A 25,558-nucleotide genomic window follows, 5' to 3' on the forward strand; every position below is an offset into this window, starting at 1 on the left:
TAGATTCTGTAACCATTGACAAGCATTGTAGACTGAGAGACTGCAACAGGTGAAGTTAAAAAAATCATAATTTGTGTTCTACTGGAGAAACAAAGTCACCCACATCTTGGATGCCATGGGGGTAAGCAGATAAACATCATATTTTCATATTTTCATTTTTGGGTGAACTATCCCTTTAAAAACTGTTTGTTTTTCTTGTGAGATCTGGCAACACCGAATCACTTCACCATCTGACTCACAGCCTCCTGACACACTTCAGTTTTACGATTAGTAGTTTTAAACATCCCACACAAAGTGGTTCCTTATTGTGGGCCTTTCTTTTAACGTTTATAGACAGGACTGTGTTTAAGTGTGGTAGAGGAAGTTGTTTGTTTTTTGACAAAACGCGACGCTTGTATTACAAGCACTTGACAGAGATAGTGCGAAGCGATGCATCACAAATCACACACCTTGACTACTTTTTTTGGGCATTTGTTTTAACGTTTATAGACAGGACTTTGTTACAACAACAACAGACGATAGTCATTACACTCTCATATCAATGGAGCTATTTGTCTTCTTATCGCCGTCCTAATCTCTCCTTTATGGCTTCCTCTACCTTTGCAGGTTTTTGTTGACTTGTTAGCTGCAGGCCTGCAAGCAAGAGAGAAAAGTTATCAACGGTATATCTAAATACCCCACTTAGTGGGTTGTGCCCACCATCAAGAAATTATGGTCAAAGAAAAATACATTCTTGCATATGAAAACACACGTTTGACCTAAGGAGAAACCAGCAGTGTGGAAACAGGTGAAATAGGAAATTAGAAAAGCAATTAAATAGATTTTTTTTCTGGTAAACATTTACAATATCTTGCCTGTCCTGGGTGGCCCATGACACCGAACACCCTCTTGCTCCTCTTTTCTGTAATCATGCCCCCCCCCCTCGCCTTACCCATTTTTCCTTCCCACCCACTTATCTTTTGTTCTTTTGTGCTTAGGTCATTTTTTATTACTTTGTTCAGGCCTGGTGAAAGGAGGAAAGAATAAGTGAGAGAAAGAGATCAAAGCCCAATGGGGAATGACTAAGATGGAGAAAAGGATGAGAGTCAAAGAAGACAGAGAGAGAGAGAGAGAGTTGAAGGGAGTAAGGAGAGGTGCTTGGCATGCAATGAGGGCATAAATATTTCTGTGCACTTTGAAAGAGGAATTAGGGTTTCGTTTTACATGTCTCTCACTTTCCCTCCCTCTCTTCCTGCTTCTCACTCTTCTTGCCAAAAACTCAGCAGGGTAAATGATACTCCACTCTGGGGACTCACATAACCCCAAAAAACATGCCACCAGCACATTGGTTTACACGCTTAAGCCTGGGACACCACACACACAATCGCACCTTCTCTCATCCATGATGCCACATGCTCATATGTTGTTTTCATGTTAGGGAAAGGGGATAATTTATGTTTTTTTTGTGATGTTTGAAAATGTTGATCATGATGTTTTGTCTATATTGTAAGTTTTATTATTTTTGTTATGTTTTTTGGCTCTCACAAGTGTAGCCAAAGCTGCACCCACCCACCCACACACTGACTGACAAGGTCAATGACGTGATGTTCATGTTCATTTATTCAAAAATACATAAATAAAATGAATACATCTTTTATATTTTTTGGAGGGGAGGCCTGATATCATAACAAAGAAGAAGAAGAAAAAAGAAAAGAATTCAAAGGCTTCAATTCTTGAAGGGGAAAACTTAAGTAGTCTGGCATTATATAACAATGCATTAATGAATTATAAATTATATTATGAATAAATACATAAATATATTTTAACTGCTTCACTGCTTTTTAATATTTATTATATTTAATATAAAGCCATGCCATCCAATTAGCATGCCAAAAAAATTATATCATACCCTCATGGTTGTGTGTAATATGATTGTGTCAACATGTCCCTAATTATTTCAGATAATTTGACCTTTTTATGACAAGACAAGGTTACTTCACGTTGTAAAATGTAATGTGATGCCACTCCACAAACTACACTCACTCATGCATCTGATGAAGGGCTGATTTATAGTGCAGATGCAGCTAAATTCATTTGGGTGAAAAAGTAAATCTAGATCATGCTTGACTATTTGACTCATTACCTCTAAATCTCAACCAGCACTGAAACTTAACTTGAACCACATGATGTCTTTAATCAAGCTGTTCCTTTTTCTTTCTCCTTCTATATACATCATGTTCCTCCCTTTTCTCCCCACGTTGTTCATTCTGTCTTAATCCACCTTTTGCTCATTATGTTCCACTTTCCATCCCCCCTTTTCCTCCTCCTTTATTCTCCCTCTTTTAAACACACAGCCGCTCTCCCTCTAATCATTAATTCAGACAAATCAGTCTCAGACTGGTGAGGCAGTAGCCAAACATTCGTCTATCCATTATTGGCTGGCTTCTTATCTGTAAAATTACTTCCTACTGTCTTCTGTTTTCCATCTTGTTTCCATCTGAATAAAACACTCAACACACACACTAATAATCTGGTAAATGTGATTCGTCTTTTTCTTGGTCACACTTCAGGCAAACCACAGCCACTCCACTAAACTTGACCTGACCTTTGACTTTGTGTCCTGTGACACCAATTACTATCAGGCTGTTTTCTTTCTTCCCTTTGTTCTGAACAGGGGCATTTCAGAATCCAACACAGCAGAGTAAATGTTCTCAAGTTGTGTTTGTTGACCATGATCCAAAATGCTGCATAAATGAACTCTTTTACCTCAACAAACCTCAGTCATCTGGGGCTGCAGTAAGTGTGTGCGTTAAAACTGGCACTCTAAATGAAAAGGCTCGTTCCTAACCCACCAGGCATCCATGTTAACGTATTCTGTGCCAAAGCATTTGTTTCTTGTTTATTTTTCCCTAGTGGTTTTAGTTTGGAAGGTTGAAAGTCAGATTGAAGGACCATTTTCATGTTAGAACAATGCAGAAATATCGAACGGAGTTGTTCATATACCTGCAGTAAATGTATAAGTCTATAAATATAAGGTCATTGATCAAACCTTTTTAATCACTATTGCCAATAAAACAGGCAGCTGACCTAAAAGAAAGAAGAACAGAGTGTAACTGAGGTAACAGAGTTTAATTATAATGTACAGTAGATCTCTTCCTCTCTTTCTCTAAGTGGGGGATTTCTGAGACTATTATTTTGTTAAGAGTCCTCGTGCCTTGATTTAGATCCAAAATGCTGTAAAAATGAACTCTTCCGCCCACATCTTTCAGTAGCTTTCAGTCATCTAAAGCCTGGGTATGTACTGTAAAGGTTCATTTGTATGGTTAATGAACAAATAAGTGTTAGGAGTCAGTTCTTTTAACAAATAGTTTCCCTAAAGGGGAAGAATCACAGATCTTTCCAGGTTTGAATCAATCTGACGATAAATTCTCGTGAATATACTGACAGAATGGGTACTGGATCAACACTGAATCATAAGTCACTTACTGAACTGCAAGTTCCATGTCAATTCATCATTGCTTTTACATGCTGTAAATATGTTATTTCTTTTTCTGTATCCATTCACAGTGAGATATCCTCATTTTATAGCTGACCTTAAGCCTTTTGATAACACAATGAAAGTGATAAGTTGGCATGAGCAATGACAATAAAATTATAACTTAAAGAGAAAAGAAAAAGAAAGACGTGGGAAGAAAAGCAAGAGGCTGTTCCCAGACTCTCACATTAGTTTGTGTGCAAACCTCTTAATTTCTTGCTTTTTTTTGGCCATAAAGTTCAATTTGAGTGCAGGCCCACTTTCTAACACTCCACCCTTTTCTACCCTACCACCACCCCTCAGCACACCCCCTGCCTTTCACTCTTCACTCATTCTTTCAGTTCAATCTTCCCTCCTTTCTCCTCAAAACCAATTGTTACATTTACTGGCTCTGCCTGGTGTGTGCATGTATTGATTTGCCTAATGTCATATTTGTGTCGTGACCAGTTTACTTAAGTTAGTGCCAGCTTGCCAGAGCTTAAGGCTTGATTGATAGTTGTTTAGTGGCATCTCAAAGTGAAAGAACATGACATTCTCTTGAAGACTGCAGCGTGTTATCATAGAATGCTTCCAGTAGCAAAATTGTGCATACAGTTCAATGATTCTTATATTAATTTTTAAAATTAATTATTCAAAACAGTTTAGAACCATAACACATCTAGTTACATTTAGTGTACCTAAGCCATAGCAAGAGTATGGAAAATGGTATAAAAGACAAAAATTCATACAGCAGAGAGAATGAAAGGAAGAAAAAGGTTGGAAATGTGGTGGAATTCTTGTAAAGAAAGGCCCAATTCCTGTAACTTGTTACAATAACTGCACATGGAGAGCCCAGGGAACAAGTGATTTAATGGGTGGAGAGGTGAAGGAGAGGTTAAAGGTGCTGTAATTTTTCTTAGATTTCCCAGAAAATGTGTTAACAATGGCTTTGTGGCACTGTGAAAACGTTGCTCTGTTTGTTTGACCAGCCTAACCGAAGAAAGTCTATAATACCTGCTGGCTCCTTGGCTCCTGTGTGATTATGTGATAAAATGTTCACACATCAGAATCATGTCAGGCAGAGAACCTAGCAGAAGCAATCGGTCATATAAATTGTTTGCTTGTTTCATAAATACAGTGCATTTGTACACCCTAATCAGATGAGGAATGGTTTTTTTTTTTTTTTTGCATGCTATATAAGGAATGAGCAAATTTTTGAATGTGATTTTTTTTTTTTTTTTTTTTTTTTTTGCAATTAGGTTTGCTTATGCTAGAAATTACACATAATAACACTTTAAAATGTAGAAGTGAGGAAAAATAATTTTTCAGGGTTAAACTTCATTATAGGACATTTTGTAGGTAGAATTCTCATTCTGGTGCTAAGAAGTCGTAATAATGAGCTTATATATAAAATTTACTGAGAAAACAAGGGGCGACTGCAAAAATGAACTGCCCCGTGCCCTACGATATAAATTTGAGCAATAGTGTCATCTCGTGGATAAAGTGAGGTAACAAAACCCGTCCTTACTGAAGGAGCACACAAATCAGTGCTTTAGTCCACACTGTACAACTCACCTACCATACTAGCTTGTAAGTAATATATAGTGCTTTTCCAGTACGGAAAAAAATGGACTTTTCTGCATTAACACGAATCTTAATGTTTTGTTCATGGTTCATAAGGTAAATGACCTATTCTGTTCAGTCAATTGAGTAAAATGCGCAAAACAAAAGCCCCCTGGCGGCAAACAAGTGCATTTAAATAAAAGTGCAGTTTAAGACTGTTCACAACGCACCTGCATGGAGTTTGAAATGTTAGTGTTGATTTGTTTTAGAATTATTTTGATCACATGAAAAGAAAAGCACTGGGATATTTAAATGTCAATATAGATGTTATAGGCTTCTATAGATGTTTTTTGTTTGTTTATTTTTTTAAAGCTTATTTCATTGTTACAAATTATCCCAACTAGTGTTACTATTACAAAAGGTAGAATGTGTTACAGAAGTCCTTAATCTCATCATGCCATGTTATTAAAGATCATGCCTCAATAATATTGTCCTATAGTGCCCCCAATATCACAACATCACTTCTGCATTTTTAAAAATCTGTTTATTATTTCTCTCGCCTCGGTCGTCTCGGTTATGGTTTCTTAACTTCCTAACACAGAACCACCTGTTTCACAGGAACCTCATGAGACAAATTAGAATCATGAAGCAAATTTACACCAAACACAGAAAGCTTGCATGGATTTTTTTTTTTTTTTTTTTTTAAAGCGGATTTTGTTCATGAACAAAATAATGTTCTATATGGAATAAGGTCCGTGCCATTCATTGTTATGCCATTAACTAATTCAGTTTTTGAGGTAACAGCTTTCCAATACGTCGATTTATTATTTGTATACTATGCAAACATATTAATACAAACCTTATGTTATGATAACAAATGTTAAAAACAAACAAATATAAACACAACAAAGAAGTGCATGCTTTTAAAACATAGCCTGAAATAGCAGTAATAATATAGTTCTGCCTCTTATCACTACTGAATTAAACAGAAGAGTAAACACATTTATCAAGGTAGTTTCAGTCCCCGAGCTCCTTGTAGAGCCGCAGTCCAGCTGGTTATTGCTTGGTGCTGTGTTTTCAGGGTTTCCTTCGAAATGATCTGTTCACATGCAAGGATGATGTGTTTGGTCTCATTGCGGATGTTTCTGATCCCACACGCGCCCTCGGCGACATCGATCCGCACCGGTACGAAGGCGAATTCCTCTTTACTGATACACAGGTTACCGGACAGGGTCTTACCTCGGCCGTGTACACACATTTCCCACCCGCTGTTTCTCGCTAGCGCGGAAGAACGACTGCGTCGGTCTACCACATGTTTTAATTTTCTTCAGGAAAGATTCCAAGGCATATTGTCCCCCGTTTCTGGCACCCCCTCGGGGATATGGAGCTTGAGGAAAACATTATGAGCGTTCTTGGACCTCGCTGACAGACAATTTGTGTTTGTATCCACTGAGTGACTTTGAGGCAAGACAAAAGCCGTAAGTAGCACAAAAGCAATCATTCTGAAGACCTGCTGTGAAGAAAGAGCAAAGATGTTCCTCCAGAATATTTCGCTTCGCAGACGCAGAGCTCAGGTCCTCTGACTCCTCTTTCAAAAGTGGGACCAGAGGGGCTCCGTAAAAAATAGCATGCTGCAGCTCTGCTGGCGTCTGTGGCAGGCGCGTGCCAACTTTACCGAACTATGCGCGAACTATGGTTCCTAAAAGCAAGCAACTCTATAGCCTACGTGTGAATGGGCAAGAAGACATTAACGATACTTACCGAAATGTTGAATTGCAGACCTAGCTTACGTGTTGGTGTTTAAGTTCTTCTTTTAATGTGGTCAGCATCTTTTCGCTTCCGTTAGGTTTTTTTTTTTTCCTTCTGGTGAGTAACTCTTCTCTTTGAGTTTCAATCTTCAATTCTATGATCAAAATCCTAAGATTTGTTATGACACGTCAACCTTTTTATCTCCCTCAGTTTTGATCGTGAGCCAATATCCAGCCACAGGATGGATGACTCATTGTGCTTTTACAAGAAATTCAGAGCAGTTTTAGCATGTTATATAAAGAAAACCTCGAGTCCATAGGCTATTATTTGACAAACAGGTTTATTTTATTACGATTTAAATTTCATTACTCAAATTTCATAACATAAACTCAAATTTAAATACATAACTCTGAATGTGTATTTTTAGTCATTATAAAATGTATGTATTTAAAGCTTCAGTGGAGATGTATATTTGTAGGTGCTGGTTTGTCTCTCCTGACACTAGTGGTGCTGCTAAGTGGTTGCACACTTTACTTCAGAGAACTTTATACTGGATGTCCTGTGAAATCAAAGATCTCATATGATGTGATTTCAAGTTTTCCTTTCTCTTTGGAGTGTTACAAGCTGATTGTGCATAGATAAAATCCCTGAAGTTGCAAAGACTAAAGTCTCAAAACAAAAGAGATATTCTTTATCAAAGTTAAGACTCTGCCATGGCCTCCTAAAACTGCTCATTCAAACACTCCCCCACATGTCTACGTCACTATGTGGAAATATTTGCGTAATGCCGCCCAAATGTTCACGCAAAGAAAGAAGGCGTGGTTTCAGTAACCGCAGTTAGTGTTGAAGCAGCCATGTCAGGGAGATGCTGTGTGTACCTAGGCGAAAGCAAAAGCACTTTATTTGGCCTTCAGAAAGTAGATGCATTTAGGAATCTTTAAGATTGCTTACAACAGAACAGCAACGCATTTTATGGACGACTGTTTCGTGAATGAGGAGGTAATTCTGACTTTACTACGACAATCTGGCGCTTCTGAATCAGTCACTGTAAGTATGCTTTGTTATTAGTTTAAGTATTTGCTATTGACTGTTCAAATGCGGAGTTTTGCGCGTCGTGTGTGTGTGTGTGTGTGTGTGTGTGTGTACCAAAATAAAAGTAAAACATAAGTTGGCCTATATGAATATCAAATAAATTCTTTGTATTAACAGCTCAAAGTCAACAAAATCATGAAGTTGGGTTTATTATTAGAATACTTTTAGATTTATGAATGTGAAATTGTCAAAAAAATGAGTAAAATAATTAACGAAACAAATTTTAGCCTATGTGTTCTGAACAAGAAAGCCTGTAGCTGAAACATAATAGCAATAAAGTTGTTATATATATATATATATATATATATATATATATATATATATATATGACATTTATTTTTATTTTCAACATTAACAATTTCATCAACCCACAGAAAAAGAATATATATATATATATGACATTTTTTTTTTTTTTATATATTTATATTTTTATATATATATATATATTATAATTTTATGATTTTATGCAGGTCATTTGTCTTCTATTACAGCCATGGAAACATTTTCTCATAAACAGAATTGCGATTCAGTTTACCGCAGTCTGGTTTTTTCTTATTTGGTTTAAAATTTTTTGTATTTGCCTCAAAATGATCAGGGAGACATTTGTTTCCAAATTTATCACAGGCAAGAATAACATGCTGTTTTTGACGTTTGACACTTTTGATTTTTTTCTCCTTACTGTCAATCTTAACAGTGATGAAGGAAAAAGACTTCTTGCTGATGCAGAGGTTCTTCTTCAACATCTGTCCTCCTGATGAACACACAGCTTCCACCCGGTTTTTCTCACTGAAGGGAAAGAATGACTGAGTCATCCTGTTCCAGGTGTTGATGCTGTTAATGAACTTCTTCCAGTTTTCTTTTTTCAGATCGGTTGGTGTGCCTTCGCGGATGTGTCGTTTAAGAAAAGTGTTGTAACCAGTCTCGTTTTCTGCTTTGGTGCAGGGCTGAGATGGGTGCAGCATGTCTGGCTCACTCAGACAAGCGTGGAATGTCAGAATCAAGATGACCACGAATGACAGCAAGGTCTGAAGATGTTTGTACAAATGCAAAAAAGTTCAATCAATCAATCAACAATAGTTATATATTGTACAAATCACAGACGTCCACTCACTTCCAAGCTTTGATCATTTAACTTATAAAAAAATATCTTATCACACATACAGAACTATTCAGTGCATAATTAGAAACAGTATATTACCATATTGTGAGAAGTGTACAGTCCCATCAGACACAGTCCAATCTTCACTTCTGGTATGTATGATTACTTGTATAGCTGGTGGTCTTGAACACTGAGATCTACAGGAAGTGGGACACCACCCTTCCTTTTATTAAGTGTCTATCTTTTTTTAACTCTTTCCGTTCTATTTATTTGATATGTAATGCCTATATATATATAGATTATTCAGTAGCCCTTTGCACACTAAACACAATTCAAGACCTGATGTGATTCAAGATTGCATCACAATTAAATGATTAGCCTTTTGCTACAAAATGCATTGAACTTTCAGGTCTCACTATCAATATTTTGACATTAGAGAATGTACTGTGTTCATTCTGATATGTATTGGAAGCTATAACATATGACAACAACAGTTTTTAAATAAAGAAAAAAACTCAGACATCGGGGGATAATTACAAATCTGATGTAGTACACTTTTTTTTTTTTACTGCTTGACTGATTCTCTTCTGTGTGTGGTTTATGTTGTTAAATGGTAATAAGGACATCAGGAAGTGGGCAATTATTTTTCATCTGTGTAACAGCTTGTCTTTTAATTAATTTAATTTCAATTGAAATGTCATCTTGAGATTTATATTTGAAAAATATAAATGTGTGTGTGTGCAGACTAATAAACAAATTAAAATAAATGGAAGTGGTCAGTGAGTTTTATAAATCACTGATAGTTATGATTGACTAATTTTATATTGCAAATAATGGAATAAGTAATTTATTAGAGAACATGACTCTGACCAATGGACCTACTGGGCCACACAGCCCCCCCCCCCCCCCTTTAAAACTAGGTTATGGTGCACACTGCACACTCATAAATTTTCATCCTCTCAAAACCTCAAACACGATGTGTGAATCTCCACTGAGTCAGAGTAAAACTGTAGACAATGGTGAAAATGACAGGTTTTTAACTGCCAACTGCAATGTGAGACTGAAAATGTATGTTACTACCACATCAGCTGATAGATGAAACAAAATTACCAACCATTACACTTGCACTGCTTTCACTTTTTGATGATGAAATGATGAGGGGAAAAACTGGGTGGAAAGAAGCAGACAACTAGAGCTCTCTTGATCAAAAATGGTTGTTCATCCGTGCAAAATGGTATTAAGGTCTAAGATCACAATAAAAAGTCATCATAAAACCAGGATCGTTGATTCTTAAATCTACACTGCTTTAATTAAAAAGAAAGAAAGAAAAGAATATTTGAGGTGACCTTTGTTGCAAGCTTCAGAGAAAGACCACAAGCGTCTCCAGTAAAGATGTGGTCAGAAACATGAAGCCCCACACACGCACCAGTTTTTTTTTCTTTTTTTTGCCAACTAAATTATAATGTTTTTAATCTGGTTCATATTTATTATGCATTATTTCTTATTTAATTTGCGCTTTATCCTGGTTTTTCAAAATGTAAAAAAATGTCAGTCACAAACAGATTTTCTGAGCTAGTCAAATCTACACTGAGTCACAGATTGCAACTGCCTCAGTTCGAGCTCTGCTGCATGACTTTACATAAATGGTGATAAACCTCAAAAAGAAATAACATCTTTATGCTTTGTTTTTTTTTCTTCTTCTTCTTCTTCATTTTCCTGATATTGGGAATGTGAAATAATACTTATGGGTTTGTGTTTCAGATTGGTTAAATATTTGTTTTAACATGTTTTAACACTTCTTTTACAAATTAAAGCCTCAATGCACATTTTTAAAGTGTGAAAAGAAGCTTAAAGATGGTTAGCCACTTCCTAGTGCATTGTTTTCCCACAGCACACTTACGTATATAAACCTGAACTTGAGTCAAAGCACTGACAAGCATCTGACTGGACACAAGGACTTCTTGCAGTATGGTGATATGTTTTTTCTAATTACTGGTATGTCTGTTGTTTTTATGGTATTATTATTATTATTATTGCTGATAAGTATTGTAAGAATGAGTCTTCCATTGTTGGAGTCATTAAAATAACCAATAACCAAATAAAGTTGTACTGTATTTTGAAAACATACATTTTAACTTTTTAATGCTGACCTTATCCGTCAAATCTGCATTATGAAATAATGACATTTTTGCATTTACACAAACATCCTCAGAATTTAAAAATGCTGTCATTCATGATCATCTTGACTGCGGTGCTCCACACTTGTCTGTGTGAGCTGAACATGCTGCATCCATCTCAGCCCTGCACAGATGCGAAGAACCAGAATGCATATGACACTTTCCTGAAGCACCACCTACGTAAAGACACACCAACTGATCCACACAAACTAAGAGAATGGCAGAAGTTCATTAACAGAATCAAAACCTGGGATAGGCCGATTCAGTCATTCCTTCCCTTCAGAGAAGAAAGACGGGTGACAGCTGTGTGCTCATCAGGAGGAAAGATGTATGGAGGAAACCTCTGCATCAGCAAAAAGCATTTCAAGTTCTTTACTGTTGAGATCAACAATAGGAAGCAAGTCAAGAAAGTCAAAGTTCAGGAACAGCATGTTATTCTTGGCTGTGATAAAATTGAAAATAAGTGTTTACCTGTTCATTTTGAGGCAAATATAAATGATGATGTACCAGATAATAAAAGAGAAGACTGCAGTGTAAAGTGATGGCAAATACAAGCTTTATTGATTTTGAGGAGCTGTTTCATGTCTAGACACATGTCCTTCCAAATACAGACGTCTGGATGTTACTTTGTAGCTTTGCTACTTTTATTTCTATCTAATGAAAGTTGAAACTGTAATAATGTGAGGATGTCTGCTGATATCCATAAGGAATGCATTCTGTATGTACACACACAAATATGTATATTGCTTTCTATGAGCCTTTGCCTCATTATTTCTATCATTTATTAAATAAAAATGTAAATTGTTATTAAACACATTTCCTGATTCTTTTTCGCATAATATTATACTTATAAATTATATTTTACCTTATTTAAATACTTTTATGGCTTACAGTCTGTTTTAAAATTTCATCACATGAATACAAAGCACCGTAAGAAAAGTAATACAGTGTAACATGCATTTAAAAATTGTATTCATTTTCTTTGTGAATATGTCTTTTATTACTTTTCTGACAAGTATCTTTCATATCTATCGTATATATTGTATAGTTTTTAGTGGAGAATGGTAATTAATCATCCTCGTCTTGCGGATAATAATTTATTATCGAATGTCACACTCGTCAATGATCACTTTACTAGGGGCAGGCAATAATATAAAATAATAAAATATAAAACAAAAAAAAGAAAGAAAGAAAAAAACCTCGGCAGTGGGCCAAATCAGCCCCCCTTTAGAAGTAAGTGATGGTGCACACTGCAGACTCAGAATTTTCATCCTCTCAAAACCTCAAGCATGATGTGTGATTCTCCACTGAGTCAAAGTAAAACTGTGGTAAATGGTGAGAATGACAGGTTTTTAAGGAAAGAAGAAGAAAGAAAAGAAAAAGAAAAGAAAATTTGAGATTACCTTTGTTGCAAGCTTTAGAGAAAGACCACAAGCATCACCAGTAAAGATGTGGTCAGAAACATGAAGCCCCACACATGCACCAGGTTTTTTTTTTTTTTTGCCAACTAAATTCTAAAACTTTCAATCTAGTTAATATTTATTATGCATTATTTCTTATTTAATTGCTCAGTTTTACTCTTGTTTTTCAAAATTCTTTAAAAAAATGTAAGTCACAAACAGATTTTCTGAGCTAGTCAAATCTACATTGAGTCACAGATTGCAACTGCCTCAGTTCGAGCTCTGCTGCATGACTTTACATAAATGGTGATAAACCTCAAAAAGAAACATCTTTATGCTTTCTGTTTTTTTTTCTTCTTCCTTTTCCTGTTATTGGGAATGTGAAATTGTTCTTATGGGTTTGTGTTTCAGATTGGTTAAATATTTATTTTTACATGTTTTGTACATTAAAGCCTCAATGCTCATTTTTAAAGCGTGCAAAGAAGAATAAAGATGGTTAGCCACTTCCTAGTGCATTGTTTTCCCACAGCACACTTACTTATATAAACCTGAACTTGTGTCAAAGCACTGACAAGCATCTGACATGACACAAGGACTTCTCGCAGTATGGTGATAATAATACATTTTATTTGTAATGCGCTTTTCTTAAACCCAAAGCGCTACAGTAATAAAGTAATAAATAAAATAAAATAAAAACACCAAAAGCAATACAACAATTCATTAGACAAAGACAGTCTTAAATAAATGTGTCTTAATCAACTTTTTAAAATAACCCAACGTTGGTGCATTTCTGACGGGCAGAGGAAGGACATTCCATAGCTTAGGGGCTTTGTATGAAAAGGCTCTTTCCCCCATGGTCTTTAGCTTACATGCTGGCTGGTGAAGTAAAAGAGAGTTAGTAGAGCGAAGAGAGCGTGATGGAGTATAAGGACTGATGAGATCACAAAGATACTCAGGTGCAGTCCCATGCCTTGTATGTTAAAATAAGAATTTTAAAATCAATTCTCGCATTTACTGGAAGCCAGTGTAATTGTGAAAGAACCGGTGTAATGTGTTCACGAGGAGAAGTACAAGTGAGCACACGAGCGGCAGAATTTTGTATATACTGAAGCTTGCTCAACGACTTAGCTGGAAGGCCAGAGAACAAGGCATTACAGTAATCTAACCTAGTTGTTATGAAGGCATGTATAAGCCTTTCTGTGTCTGCAAAAGAGAGAAAAGGTCTAAGTCGAGCTATGTTTCTCAGGTGGAAAAATGCAGTTTTAGAGATGTGTTTTTATGTGTGCTTCAAATGATAATTGTGAATCAAAAATGACACCAAGATTTCGCACCTGTGAAGTGGGGATTACTGTACAGGAATCAACAATCAAACTGATCTGCTCGGCCTTACGAGTAGCTGCCACTGTACCAATCTGCATCAGTTCGGTTTTGGAGCCATTCAGCTTCAGGAAGTTGTTATGCATCCAGATACTGATCTCTGCTAAACAACCACGCAAAGCTATTAATGAGCAATGGACATCAGGACTAGTGGTGATGTAAATCTGCGTATCATCCGCATAGCAGTGATACCCAAGACCATGTTTCCTAATGATCTGCCCAAGTGGAAGCATATAAATGTTAAATAATATTGGACCCAATACTGAACCCTGAGGAACTCCCTGTCGAACAGGCACGGTATCTGAATTGTAGTTACCCAAGCCAACGAACTGGGCACGATTCGTTAAATAAGACCGAAACCAATTGAGGACAGCTCCAGAAAGACCCAACCAATTTTCCAGCCTGTCAAGCAGAAGAGAGTGACATATAGTGTCAAAAGCAGCACTGAGGTCTAACAAGACCAAAATACTGCATGCACCGGAATCCGCCGCGATAAGAAGATCATTAATTAAAGCGACCCTAATTAAAGCGGTTTCAGTACTATGCCCTCTTCTGAACCCAGATTGAAAAGGTTCAAAGAGACGGTTCAGAGCTAGGTGATTATTTAACTGAACAGCCACAACACGCTCAAGAACTTTAGCCAAGAATGGGAGGTTAGAAATCGGCCTGTAATTGGATAAATCAGAAAACATCACAACGAGTCTTCTTAGGAACTGGTGTAATGGCAGCTATTTTTAGTTCTGGAGGAACAATTCCAGAAGTCAATGACAAGTTCACAATTGAAGTCATAAAAGGGCAGATTGATGCAAGGCAGTTCATAATGACCGAGCAGGGAACCGGATCTAAAATACTGGTTGTAGAGTTCATGGACTTCACTGTACTTATAATAAAATCATCTCCGACCATTTCAGAGTTTGAAAAGGTAGTAGTTGGGAAGTTTGAAGGCTGGATATTAACAAGCTCAAGAGGAGCGATGGTATTTAAAGTGCTATATATACCCTCAACTTTACCGGTGAAATAATGAAGAAACTTATTACACTGGTCAACAGAGGAATGAACAACGGCCTTAGTTGGTTTGAGAAGATTGTCAACAGTCTTAAACAGCGATTTAGAATTTGTTGGCAGCGTTACCAATGATGCTTGAATAGTAGCTCTTACTTGCAGTATTCAAAGCAGAATGGTAAGCAGACTGTTGTTCAGTGTAAAGAAGCCTTTGCACTGTCAGGCCAGATTTTTTGTACTGCCGTTCTAATTGTCTTCCGGCGGCTTTCATTAAACGTAAATCCGGGGTAAACCATGGACAGGGTTTCCTAAAAGTAACAAGCTCGCACAGGTGCGAACTCATCCAAAAGTGAGGAAAGCATGGAATTATAGTGCTCCACGGAGTTAGTAGTGGGAAGCCCAGAAACAAAAGTCGAAAAAAAGAGTGAAGTCCATGTGCTTGATGTTACGAAATTTGATAGTGCGCTCAGAAATGGATCGTGAAGACATAACATTTATGTCAAAAGTAATAAGTCTATGGTCACTTATACTCATGTCGATACTATCCAGAGATTGGATACCAACACCAGCAGAACATACCACATCCAATATATGGCCCAGCCTATGGGTCGGAAAAGTAACATGCTGTTTTAAAGTCAAAACCATCCAAAATGTCCAAAAAGGTAGCAGTTTTGACACAGTTTGGATTATCAATATGGAAATTGACATCACCAGTCAAGACCATAGACGGACAGAGTGGACTAAGAAGTGTCAGCAACTCAGTAAACTCAGAAAAAAATAAAGGATTAGGTTTTGGTGGACGATAAATGAGCAGCACAAGAACAGGTGAAGCACCATTGACTTTAAAAACCAAACATTCAAATGATGAAACAGTAGGAGCATCAGTAACATCAAGTGATATATTTGATACAAATATTGCAGCCAAGCCACCACCCTTACCAGAAGCTCGAGGCACGTCAATATATTTATGTCCAGATGGGGCACACATGTTCAAATTAAGATAGTCATTGTCTTTATGCCAAGTTTCACTGAGACAGAGAATGTCAATTTTCCTGTCAAGGATAGTGTCAGTGATAAGTGCCGTTTTATTGTTTATTGACCTCGTGTTGAAGTGAGCAAGTCGCATAGTGCTAAAGCACACATTTGCCGCGGGTTTTTGAGAGAGAACCTCAGGATAGCGTAGGTTACCATGGCCGATTCCACGGCAACCAGAAGTACGATGCAGCGAGCGCCTGCGGTTCGACCAAAGTGCAGTGACTCCAGCACCGGCAGTAGAGCGACTCAGACGAGACCCTCTATGATTATAACTAGGCCGGCGGAGGAGCTGCATGGAACGCAAAGTTTGTATGACGCTGATATCTGGACGGCTATGGTGTCCCAGGGACAAGAGATCAGAGAGAGAGTACCTCAGCATGGTGAAGCCCAGACGTTCAATCCACTGTTTTACGCTGGTTCCTGATAAAATCAAATCGGCAATAATCCAGGCAATAATCCAGGTTATCATATGAAGTCGCATGATGACATCCAAGAGTTGTTACACAGCCATTGCACACGGAGAACTTGACGCAACTCCAGGGACCCGCCCGATCCCACACGGAGACAGCAGCAACAGGCAGAGACAGTGCAGGTGAATCACGGCAAACAAATGCGACCAGCAGCAGACAGACCAGGGGGAAACACTCCAAAGCGCTGGCTCAGACAAGGTAAATATGTGGAAGTCCAGCAGCAAGTTAAGACTCAAAAAGTTTAAAATTATTCAGAAGAGTTTAAAATTAATTAAAATAATAAACAACTAAAATACGGCAGGAGAAGTGGCAGCCAAACGTGCGCCAACGTCCTCTCCGAAAACCCTGCTTGTTTTATTTAAGAGAGCAACTCTGATCTAAGTTGATAAGTTTTTCCTAATTACTTGTATGTCTGTTGTTTTTATAGTATTATTTTTATTGCTGATAAGTATTGTAAGAATGAGTCTTTCCATTGTTGGAGTCATTAAAATAACCAATTTAAAGTTGTACTGTATTTTGAAAACATACATTTGAACTTTTTAACGCTGACAGTATCCCAAATCTGCATTATGAAATAATAACATTTTTGCATTTACACAAACCTCCTTAAAACCTAAAAATGCTGTCATTCATGATCATCCTCGTCTTGTGGATAATAATTTATTATCGAATGTCACACTCATTGATGATCACTTTACTCGGGGCAGGCAATAATATAAAATAATAATAATAATATATAGTTGAAAAAAACTCCTATTTTGTGGCCCAGGTCAATACAGTATTCGCCTGGCAAGTGTTTCACAAGTTTACTCAGAAAACAGGTGAGAAGGTACAACAGTGCAACAATTCGCTACTCGGTTGCAGCAAGCTGCAAAAGACTGTGGGTTTGAATCAGACACAGGAAATCAGATAAGAGATGTTATTCTTAGCAAATGTATGTTTGACTATGTGCGTCTGAAATTATTAGAGGAAGGCCAGAGTCTAACATTTGCTAGTTTAGTGGAACTAGCTTAACAGAAAAAATTGAAGAGCAGATGTTAGTCATGTCGTTGAAACCTGATACGGGTGCAGTTAATGGAGTTGCACCAAAGCGAGACCAAAACGAGAAACGATATAGGATATACCAGAAACAGACCTGCAGAGAAAAAAAGATGAAAAAGTGGTTAAGAAATTTTACCGATGTGGACACAAAGATCATTTAGGCAGAGACCAAATTTGCCCTGCACGAGGTCAAGTAGCCTATGAGGGTGTAGGGTGCATTTAAATGTGATGTGAACATATCTAAGAAAACAGGGCAAGCTGAATTCATTGTGATCAGAGGGAAAGGAGAACCTCTCTTAGGAAGAGAAACAGCTATTAAGATGGTAGTGTTAAAAATAGGCGATGACATCCCTGCCGTGACCGAAATAAAGCAAGCTGTGCAACAAATGTATCAAAAAGTGTTCAGCAGGGTTTGTAAGTTGAACACCAACCAAGTTACCCCTATACATACAGGTGCATCTCAATAAAATAGAATGTGGTGGAAAAGTTCATTTATTTCAGTAATTCAACTCAAATTGTGAAATTTGTATATTAAATAAATTCAATGCATACAGACTGAAGTAGTTTAAGTCTTTGGTTCTTTTAATTGTGATGATTTTGGCTAACATTTAACAAAAACCCACCAATTCACTTTCTCAACAAATTAGAATATGGTGACATGCCAATCAGTTAATCAACTCAAAACACCTGCAAAAGTTTTCTGAGCCTTCAAAATGGTCTCTCAGTTTGGTTCACTAGGCTACACAGTCATGGGGAAGACTGCTGATCTGACAGTTGTCCAGAAGACAATCATTGACACCCTTCACAAGGAGGGTAAGCCACAAACATTCATTACCAAAGAAGCTGGCTGTTCACAGAGTGCTGTATCCAAGCATGTCAACAGAAAGTTGAGTGGAAGGAAAAAGTGTGGAAGAAAAAAAGATGCACAACCAACCGAGAGAACCGCAGCCTTATGAGGATTGTCAAGCAAAATCGATTCAAGAATTTGAGTGAACTTCACAAGGAATGGACTGAAGCTGGGGTCATGGCATCAAGAGCCACCACACACAGATGTGTCAAGGAATTTGGCTACAGTTGTCGTATTCCTCTTGTTAAGCCACCCCTGAACCACAGACAGTGCAGAGGCATCTTACCTGGACTAAGGAGAAGAAGAACTGGACTGTTGCCCATTGGTCCAAAGTCCTCTTTTCAGATGAGAACAAGTTTTGTATTTCATTTGGAAACCAAGGTCCTAGAGTCTGATGACATGAATGAGAAACAAAATGAGAAACAAGAGACCAAAAAATGCAGATGAGCTGAAGGCCACTGTCAAAGAAACCTGGGCTTCCATACCACCTCAGCAGTGCCACAAACTGATCACCTCCATGCTGAATTGAGGCAGTAATTAAAGCAAAAGGAGCCCCTTCCAAATATTGAGTACATGTACAGTAAATGAACATACTTTCCAGAAGGCCAACAATTCACAATTTTTTTTTTATTGGTCTTATGAAGTATTCTAATTTGTTGAGATAGTGAATTGGTGGGTTTTTGTTAAATGTGAGCCAAAATCATCACAATAAAAAGAACCAAAGACTTTTATTTTATTTAAAATTTATTTAATACACAAGTTTCACAATTTGAGTTGAATTACTGAAATAAATGAACTTTTCCATGACATTCTAATTTAATGAGATGCACCTGTGAATCGGTACAGCAGAAAATAAAGGAGCTAATAGACATGGACATCATTGAACCGTTAGTGGTCCCACACCATGGGTGAATCCTGTAGTCATTGTGCCTAAAGCCAACTTCGAGATAACACTATGTCCGGACATGAGGCAGGCTAACTGTGCTACAGTGAGGGAGCGCTACCCTATCCCTACTGTGGATGACATTCTCCAAGGCATCAATGGCTCAACTATATTCAGTAAGTTGAACTTAAAATGGGGCTACCACCAGCTGGAGCTTAGCCCTGAATCAAGAAAGATCACTACATTACGCTGCATAACGGCGTGTATCGTCATAAAAGACTGATTTTCGGTGTCTCTTCTGCCAGTGAACAATACCAGCACGAGACTGCCAATGCACTAGCGGGAATCAACGGTGTAGAAAATATCTCAGATGATGTCATTGTTCATGCTGGTGATCAAGAAACTCATGACCAATGTTTACATATGGTCATGGAAAGGCTGAGCAAATGTGGATTGACACTAAATCCTGAAAAGTGCCAGTTCAACATGAGCAAACTAATATTCATGGGAATTCTTTTGTCTGAAAAAGGAATCAGTCCAACAGAAAAGAGGAAGCAAGCTGTAAGAGAGGCAAGAGAGCCAAAGATAATATCAGAGTGCCGCTATAAGCCCTGTGCCCGCATAGAATGGTAAAACCTTTGATTACAGCCCTACAATTTCAGAATCACTTACCTACCTGGAAAGCAAAATATTGCAGACCCCCTGTCAAGATTGTTGGGGGAAACTTCAAAGACTGAGAGACGTGTACATAATTCAGAAGAAAATGTCAGATTTATTGCAGTGAGAGCAACTCCTAATGCTTTGACTACCAGAGAGGTAGAGAAGGCCTCTGAGAGTTACCCAGAATTGAAGAAAATATGTCTTGCAGTCAACAGCGGACATTTTGAGAACTGCAAAGCGTGTGCTCCAAAAGCGAGCAAGCTGTGCTGCATTGGTCTTTTGGTCCTCCGTGGAACACGCATAGTGTTACCAAAAGTGTTACAACCCAGGGCATTGGCTCACTAAGGACATTTAGGAATTGTGGGCCCTAAACAACATCTCCGGTCCAAAGTATGTTTGCCGGGCATAGATAAAGCAGCAGAAAGGTACTACAAGTCATGTCATGGGTGCCAGGCGGTGTCAAGGCCAGATGCACCTAAACCACTAAGACCCACACACACCACTGCCAGGTGGAACCTGGCAGGATGTGGCCATAGACTTTTTAGGCTCACTCCCAACTGGTACTTACTGTGGTTGACTATTATAGTCGCTACTATGAATATGATATACTGAAGTTGACAACATCTGACAAAATCATAGACAGCCTGAAGTCTATATTTATTAGATATGACTTACCTGTCAGATATAGATCAGATCAAGGACCTCAGTTTAAATCTGAACAGTTTAGTATGTTCTGTGAGAGCAATGGCATTAAACATCTGAGAACCACTCCCAAGTGGGCTCAGGCCAATGGGGTGAGTGTAATGCCAAAACTCTTCATTAGTGAAAAGAATTCAAATTGCACAGGCAGAGGGACTTGATATGAAAAAAGAGCTGAGGACATATGTCACTGTGTATAGAAGTATCGAACATCTCACGACAGGAAAAAGCCCAGCTGAACTGCTTTTTAATAGAAAGATTCAAGAAAAGTAGCCCAATCTTGCAAAAGCATGCAAAGATCAGCAAGTATGCAACAGGGATGCAGAACAAAAAGCAAAAGCAAAGAGATATGCAGATGAGTTTCGGGGTGCACGGGCTGTACTCAAAGGTAAATGTAGGTGACACAGTGCTGGTGCAACAAGAAAAGGTGGATAAATTCACAATTCCATTCAACCCAGTTCCACACCAGGTCGTGAGCAAAGCTGTAAATCAAGTAATTGTGGAATCGCCCACTGGGGCAAGATACACACGAAACACTACTTTCGCCAAAAGATTCAACACCAACGAAACAACTGATGGAGAGACTGAACGTGAGCAATCATGTCAAAACACGAGGATCTGTTGTCCTCTCAGGATCTGTATCCCAAAAAGGATTGGTCAAACATACCAGCACAGGATAGACCTCAATGAACTAGATGATTACCTGTGAAATTATCTGATTATGTCATTTAGACTGTTAGACTGTTTGATTTGACCAAAGGAAAAAAGAGGAGAAAGCAAGTTTAAATAAGTGTCAAGGCATAGGCCAATGTTCGCATATTTTGATCAAATATGATGGAACAGATTTAACTGTTTGTTAAAGGAATACTCCACCCCAAAATGAAAATTTTGTCATTAATCACTTAACCTGTCATTCCAAACCCATAAAAGCTTAGTTCGTCTTCGGAACACAATTTAAGATATTTACGAGTTAGTATCTTGAGGCCACGAATTAGTATCTTGAGGCCACGAGATAGTATCTTGTGGCCCTGAGTTACTTATCTTGAGGCCACGAATTAGTATCTTGAGGCCACGAGTTACTTATCTTGAGGCCACGAGTAAGTATCTTGAGGCCACGAGTTACTTATTTGGAGGCCACGAGTTACTTATCTTGAGGCCACGAGTTACTTATCTTGAGGCCACGAGTTAGTATCTTGAGGCCACGAGGTAAGTATCTTGAGGCCACGAGTTACTTATCTTGAGGCCACGTGATAGTATCTTGAAGCCACGAGTTACTTATCTTGAGGCCACGAATTAGTATCTTGAGGCCACGAGATAGTATCTTGTGGCCCTGAGTTACTTATCTTGAGGCCACGAATTAGTATCTTGAGGCCACGAGTTACTTATCTTGAGGCCACGAGTTAGTATCTTGAGGCCACGAGGTAAGTATCTTGAGGCCACGAGTTACTTATCTTGAGGCCACGAGTTACTTATCTTGAGGCCACGTGATAGTATCTTGAAGCCACGAGTTACTTATCTTGAGGCCACGAGTTACTTATCTTGAGGCCACGAGATATTATCTTGAGGCCACGAGTTACTTATCTTGAGGCCACGAGTTAGTATCTTGAGGCCACGAGTTAGTATCTTGAGGCCACAAGATAGTTATAATTATTTTTTTTTGACAAAATGGGACCAGAGGGGCTCCGCAGCTTTCAGTGTATGACAAAAGACAAAACAAAACAAAAAAGATGTGAGAAGCATGATGTGAGAGGTTTGTCTAAATGTCTGGATGGGCTGCTGTCCTCATTCTCTGAGGATGGCAGTCCACTTGTAGTCTCTGGTGACTTCAACATCCGTCTGGAGAAGCCTTATGCTGCAGACTTCCATTCACTCCTAGCTTCATTTGATTTCAAAAGGCTTACCACCACAAGCACTCACAAACCAGGCAACCAACTTAACTTAATTTACACATGTAGTTGTATTGCTGACAACCCCCTAGACCTCAGAGGGTTAATTTACAAACACATTGTTATTGCTGATAAATTTTTGTTAGTGTGTGTAAACATCAACTTTACCAGTTAATTTTAGGCAAAACCTACACTCCCTTTCACTCTCATCTTTCCTCTGTAGTGTTATCATCTCTTCCCTCACCCACCCATTTCTCATCTCTGGTTGTGAATACAGCAACTGACACTTTAATCTCCACTTACACTTCTTGTCTATCCAATATCCTCTCTCCTCCAGGTCAGCACATGCTACCCCTTATAACTCCTGGTTGTCTGATGTTCTTTGTGAACATCGGTCCAAACTCAGGTCAGCAGTGAGAAAATGGTGCAAATCAAAAGATCCGTCAGACCTGAGTATATCTTTGCTTTCATCTTTCTCTGCTGAAATCCATACTGCCAAATCTTCATATTTCCACAAGATCAACAGCACCTCAGACACGTAATCTCTTCAAAACATTGAATTCTCTCCTCTATCCCCCTCCACCACCTATTTAACAGCTGATGATTTTGCCACATTCTTTACAGACAAAACTACAACCAGCAGCAGTCAGTTCTCAGCTCCACACACACACACAGGAACTCAAACCAACCACATCCACTGCTAGAACTACTCTCTCCTCCTTCTGTCCCCTGACTGAGGCAGAAGTTAAAAACATTCTCCTCTCCAGCCATCCTACAACCTGCCCTCTAGACCCAGTCCCCTCACAATTTCCCCAAGCTATTTCTCCTACACTCTTACCAGCACTCACACATATCATCAACACATCTCTTCTCACAGGCATTTTCCCCACCACATTCAAGCAGGCTCGTGTAACCCCACTGCTCAAAAAAAAAAACTACATTAAACACTTCATTTGTAGATTGCTACAGACCTGTCTCTCCCCTTCCATTCATAGCAAAAACAGGTGAACAAGTTTTTAACCAGGTATCACTTTTTCTTTCACAGAATAACCAGCTGGACATTAACTGGTCAGGTTTCAGCCATTCAACTGAGACGGCATTACTGTCAGGATAGGATATAGCTGCTGCTTTTGACACTGTGAATCATCAGATCCTCCTGTCCACCCTCTCATCACTGGGCATCACAGGGATCCCACTTCCCTGGTTTGAATCCTAAAGCATAGGTAGGTCTTTCAGGGTGGCCTGGGAAGGAGAGGTTTCCAAATTACATCAACTGGTCACTGGGGTTCCTCAGGGATCAGTTCTTGGACCCCTCCTCTTCATCACTGGGACCCATGATACAGGTTCATGGTTTCTCCTACCATTGCTATGCTGATGACACACAATTCTATCTTTCATTTCAATCAGATGATCCAACATCACCCACAGCTCAAACTGGCAAAGACTGAGCTTCTCGTCCTCCCTGCCACTCTGACCCTACAGCATGATTTCACCATCCAGCTAGGTTCATTAACAATTACCCCATCAAACCTGAGATCTACAAGTGAGCGACACCTTGTGGTACCATCACAGAGAGGCACAAAATCACTTTCCAAAACATTTTCGTTCACCCTTCCTGGCTGGTGGAATGATCTTCCCACCCCCTTCCAGAATGCTGAATCTCTTTTGTTAACATTTGACTGCATCATTAAACAATAAAATAAATAAAAAAAACTTTGCTTTCTCTTTCCTTAATCCCCTGTCTAGTACTTGTACTAATCTGAACAATGTCTGAAACTGAGCCTGTCCTCCAACAAAAAACGACCATATAGGTCGTTTGTGCAAGCACCTTATTACGACCTATATTTACGTTTTAAAGTTAAGCGGGCCTCTAGCGGGCGTAAAAATAATGACAGTATCGCGTTGCGTCTGTCGTCATGAAATGACGTATAACGTCATTACCAATCAAAACGCACGTTTATTTAAATGCAATGTGTGGACTTTTTACACCGATCTCACAGTAATTCGTACATATTTTACTAGGTGGCTTATTCGTTCGAATGACCACACCTAAGCGCCACCCCCTAAACCTAACCCTCACAGAAATCATGCTAAATTATGATTTATTGAGCATATTCATTTTACGTGCACGTCCGTTCTCTGGGATCGAACCCATGATAGCATGATTGCATATCAAGGTATAACGCAATAATCTACCAACAGTGCAAATAAAAGAGTACAAAACATTAATATGAAAACGACTTTTTGCCGATAGGGGCGCAATTGTAGTATACGCTCTGATGGGTCGTATTTCAGGGATTTGGACAAACGACCTATACGAGCGTATTAGTTGGAGGACAGGTTGCTGAAACTTTGCATTACAAGCACTTTCTGTGATTATTTGCCTCTTTATGATGAATCACTTGTTGTATTCCTCAACTGTTAGTTGCTTTGGATAAAAGCATCTGCTAAATGAATAAATGTAAATGTAATTGTTTTCCAGACCACATATATACATATTTTCAAACATAAACATATTGTGACCTTTCACATTGTGAAAACATTAAAGTTTAACAAAATATTTAACAAATGTGAAACATTTAAATAAATATCATAATTTCACGTTACTTTCTCAATAACAAGAAAACAAGGAAAAAATTGTGTCTATTTTCTCACCAGTATAAATGCAACATAAATATAATGACTGCATTCTAGATTAGAGAAGCACATAAAATTATGATTGTTACTGATGTTTCAGAGATTTTCACCACTTTGGTTAGTCTTCTTTACAATAAGTTAAACTCAACTGTACAAGACAGTTTGGCAACTTATGTAATTCTGCTCAATCTATTATTAAGGTAGAATTGACACAGGAAAACCTAGTAGAATGACGATGGTATGGTGAGGTGTGGAAAAAATTAACTGATTAAATTCAGAATTTTGTCTGCATTTTCTTTCTTTCAGTACTTATGTCCAGATAAGTTCCTTATAGTCTCTCAAAGCCTAACAGCAGTTTATATATTAAGGAAATAGAAATAGCACTTAATGATTGTTTAAATAGTATTATTTTACCTTTCAACTGCAACACAATTAATCAAGTTTTATT

The 25,558-nt window shown here is 38.2% G+C and overlaps 1 protein-coding gene across 4 annotated transcripts in view; it reads right to left on the minus strand.

The window, feature by feature from the left end:
• Nucleotides 1-503: 503 nt before the first annotated feature.
• Nucleotides 504-25,558, minus strand: part of LOC109073875 (sister chromatid cohesion protein DCC1-like) — a 31,040-nt gene continuing 5,985 nt past the window's right edge. For 3 of the 4 annotated variants that reach the window (XM_042772183.1, XM_042772182.1, XM_042772186.1), the window contains 2 exons: nucleotides 9,096-9,193; nucleotides 8,499-8,922 (listed from right to left, as the gene is read on the minus strand). In XM_042772183.1, the coding sequence (XP_042628117.1) occupies nucleotides 8,867-8,922; nucleotides 9,096-9,193 (154 nt within the window). In that variant the 3' untranslated portion in view covers nucleotides 8,499-8,866. Of the gene's footprint in view, nucleotides 634-8,498; nucleotides 8,923-9,095; nucleotides 9,194-25,558 lie in introns of those variants that run through there. The other variant, XM_042772184.1, reaches the window with a different exon arrangement.

This window comes from Cyprinus carpio, chromosome A16, assembly GCF_018340385.1.
Source record: "Cyprinus carpio isolate SPL01 chromosome A16, ASM1834038v1, whole genome shotgun sequence".
Lineage (NCBI taxonomy): Eukaryota > Metazoa > Chordata > Actinopteri > Cypriniformes > Cyprinidae > Cyprinus > Cyprinus carpio.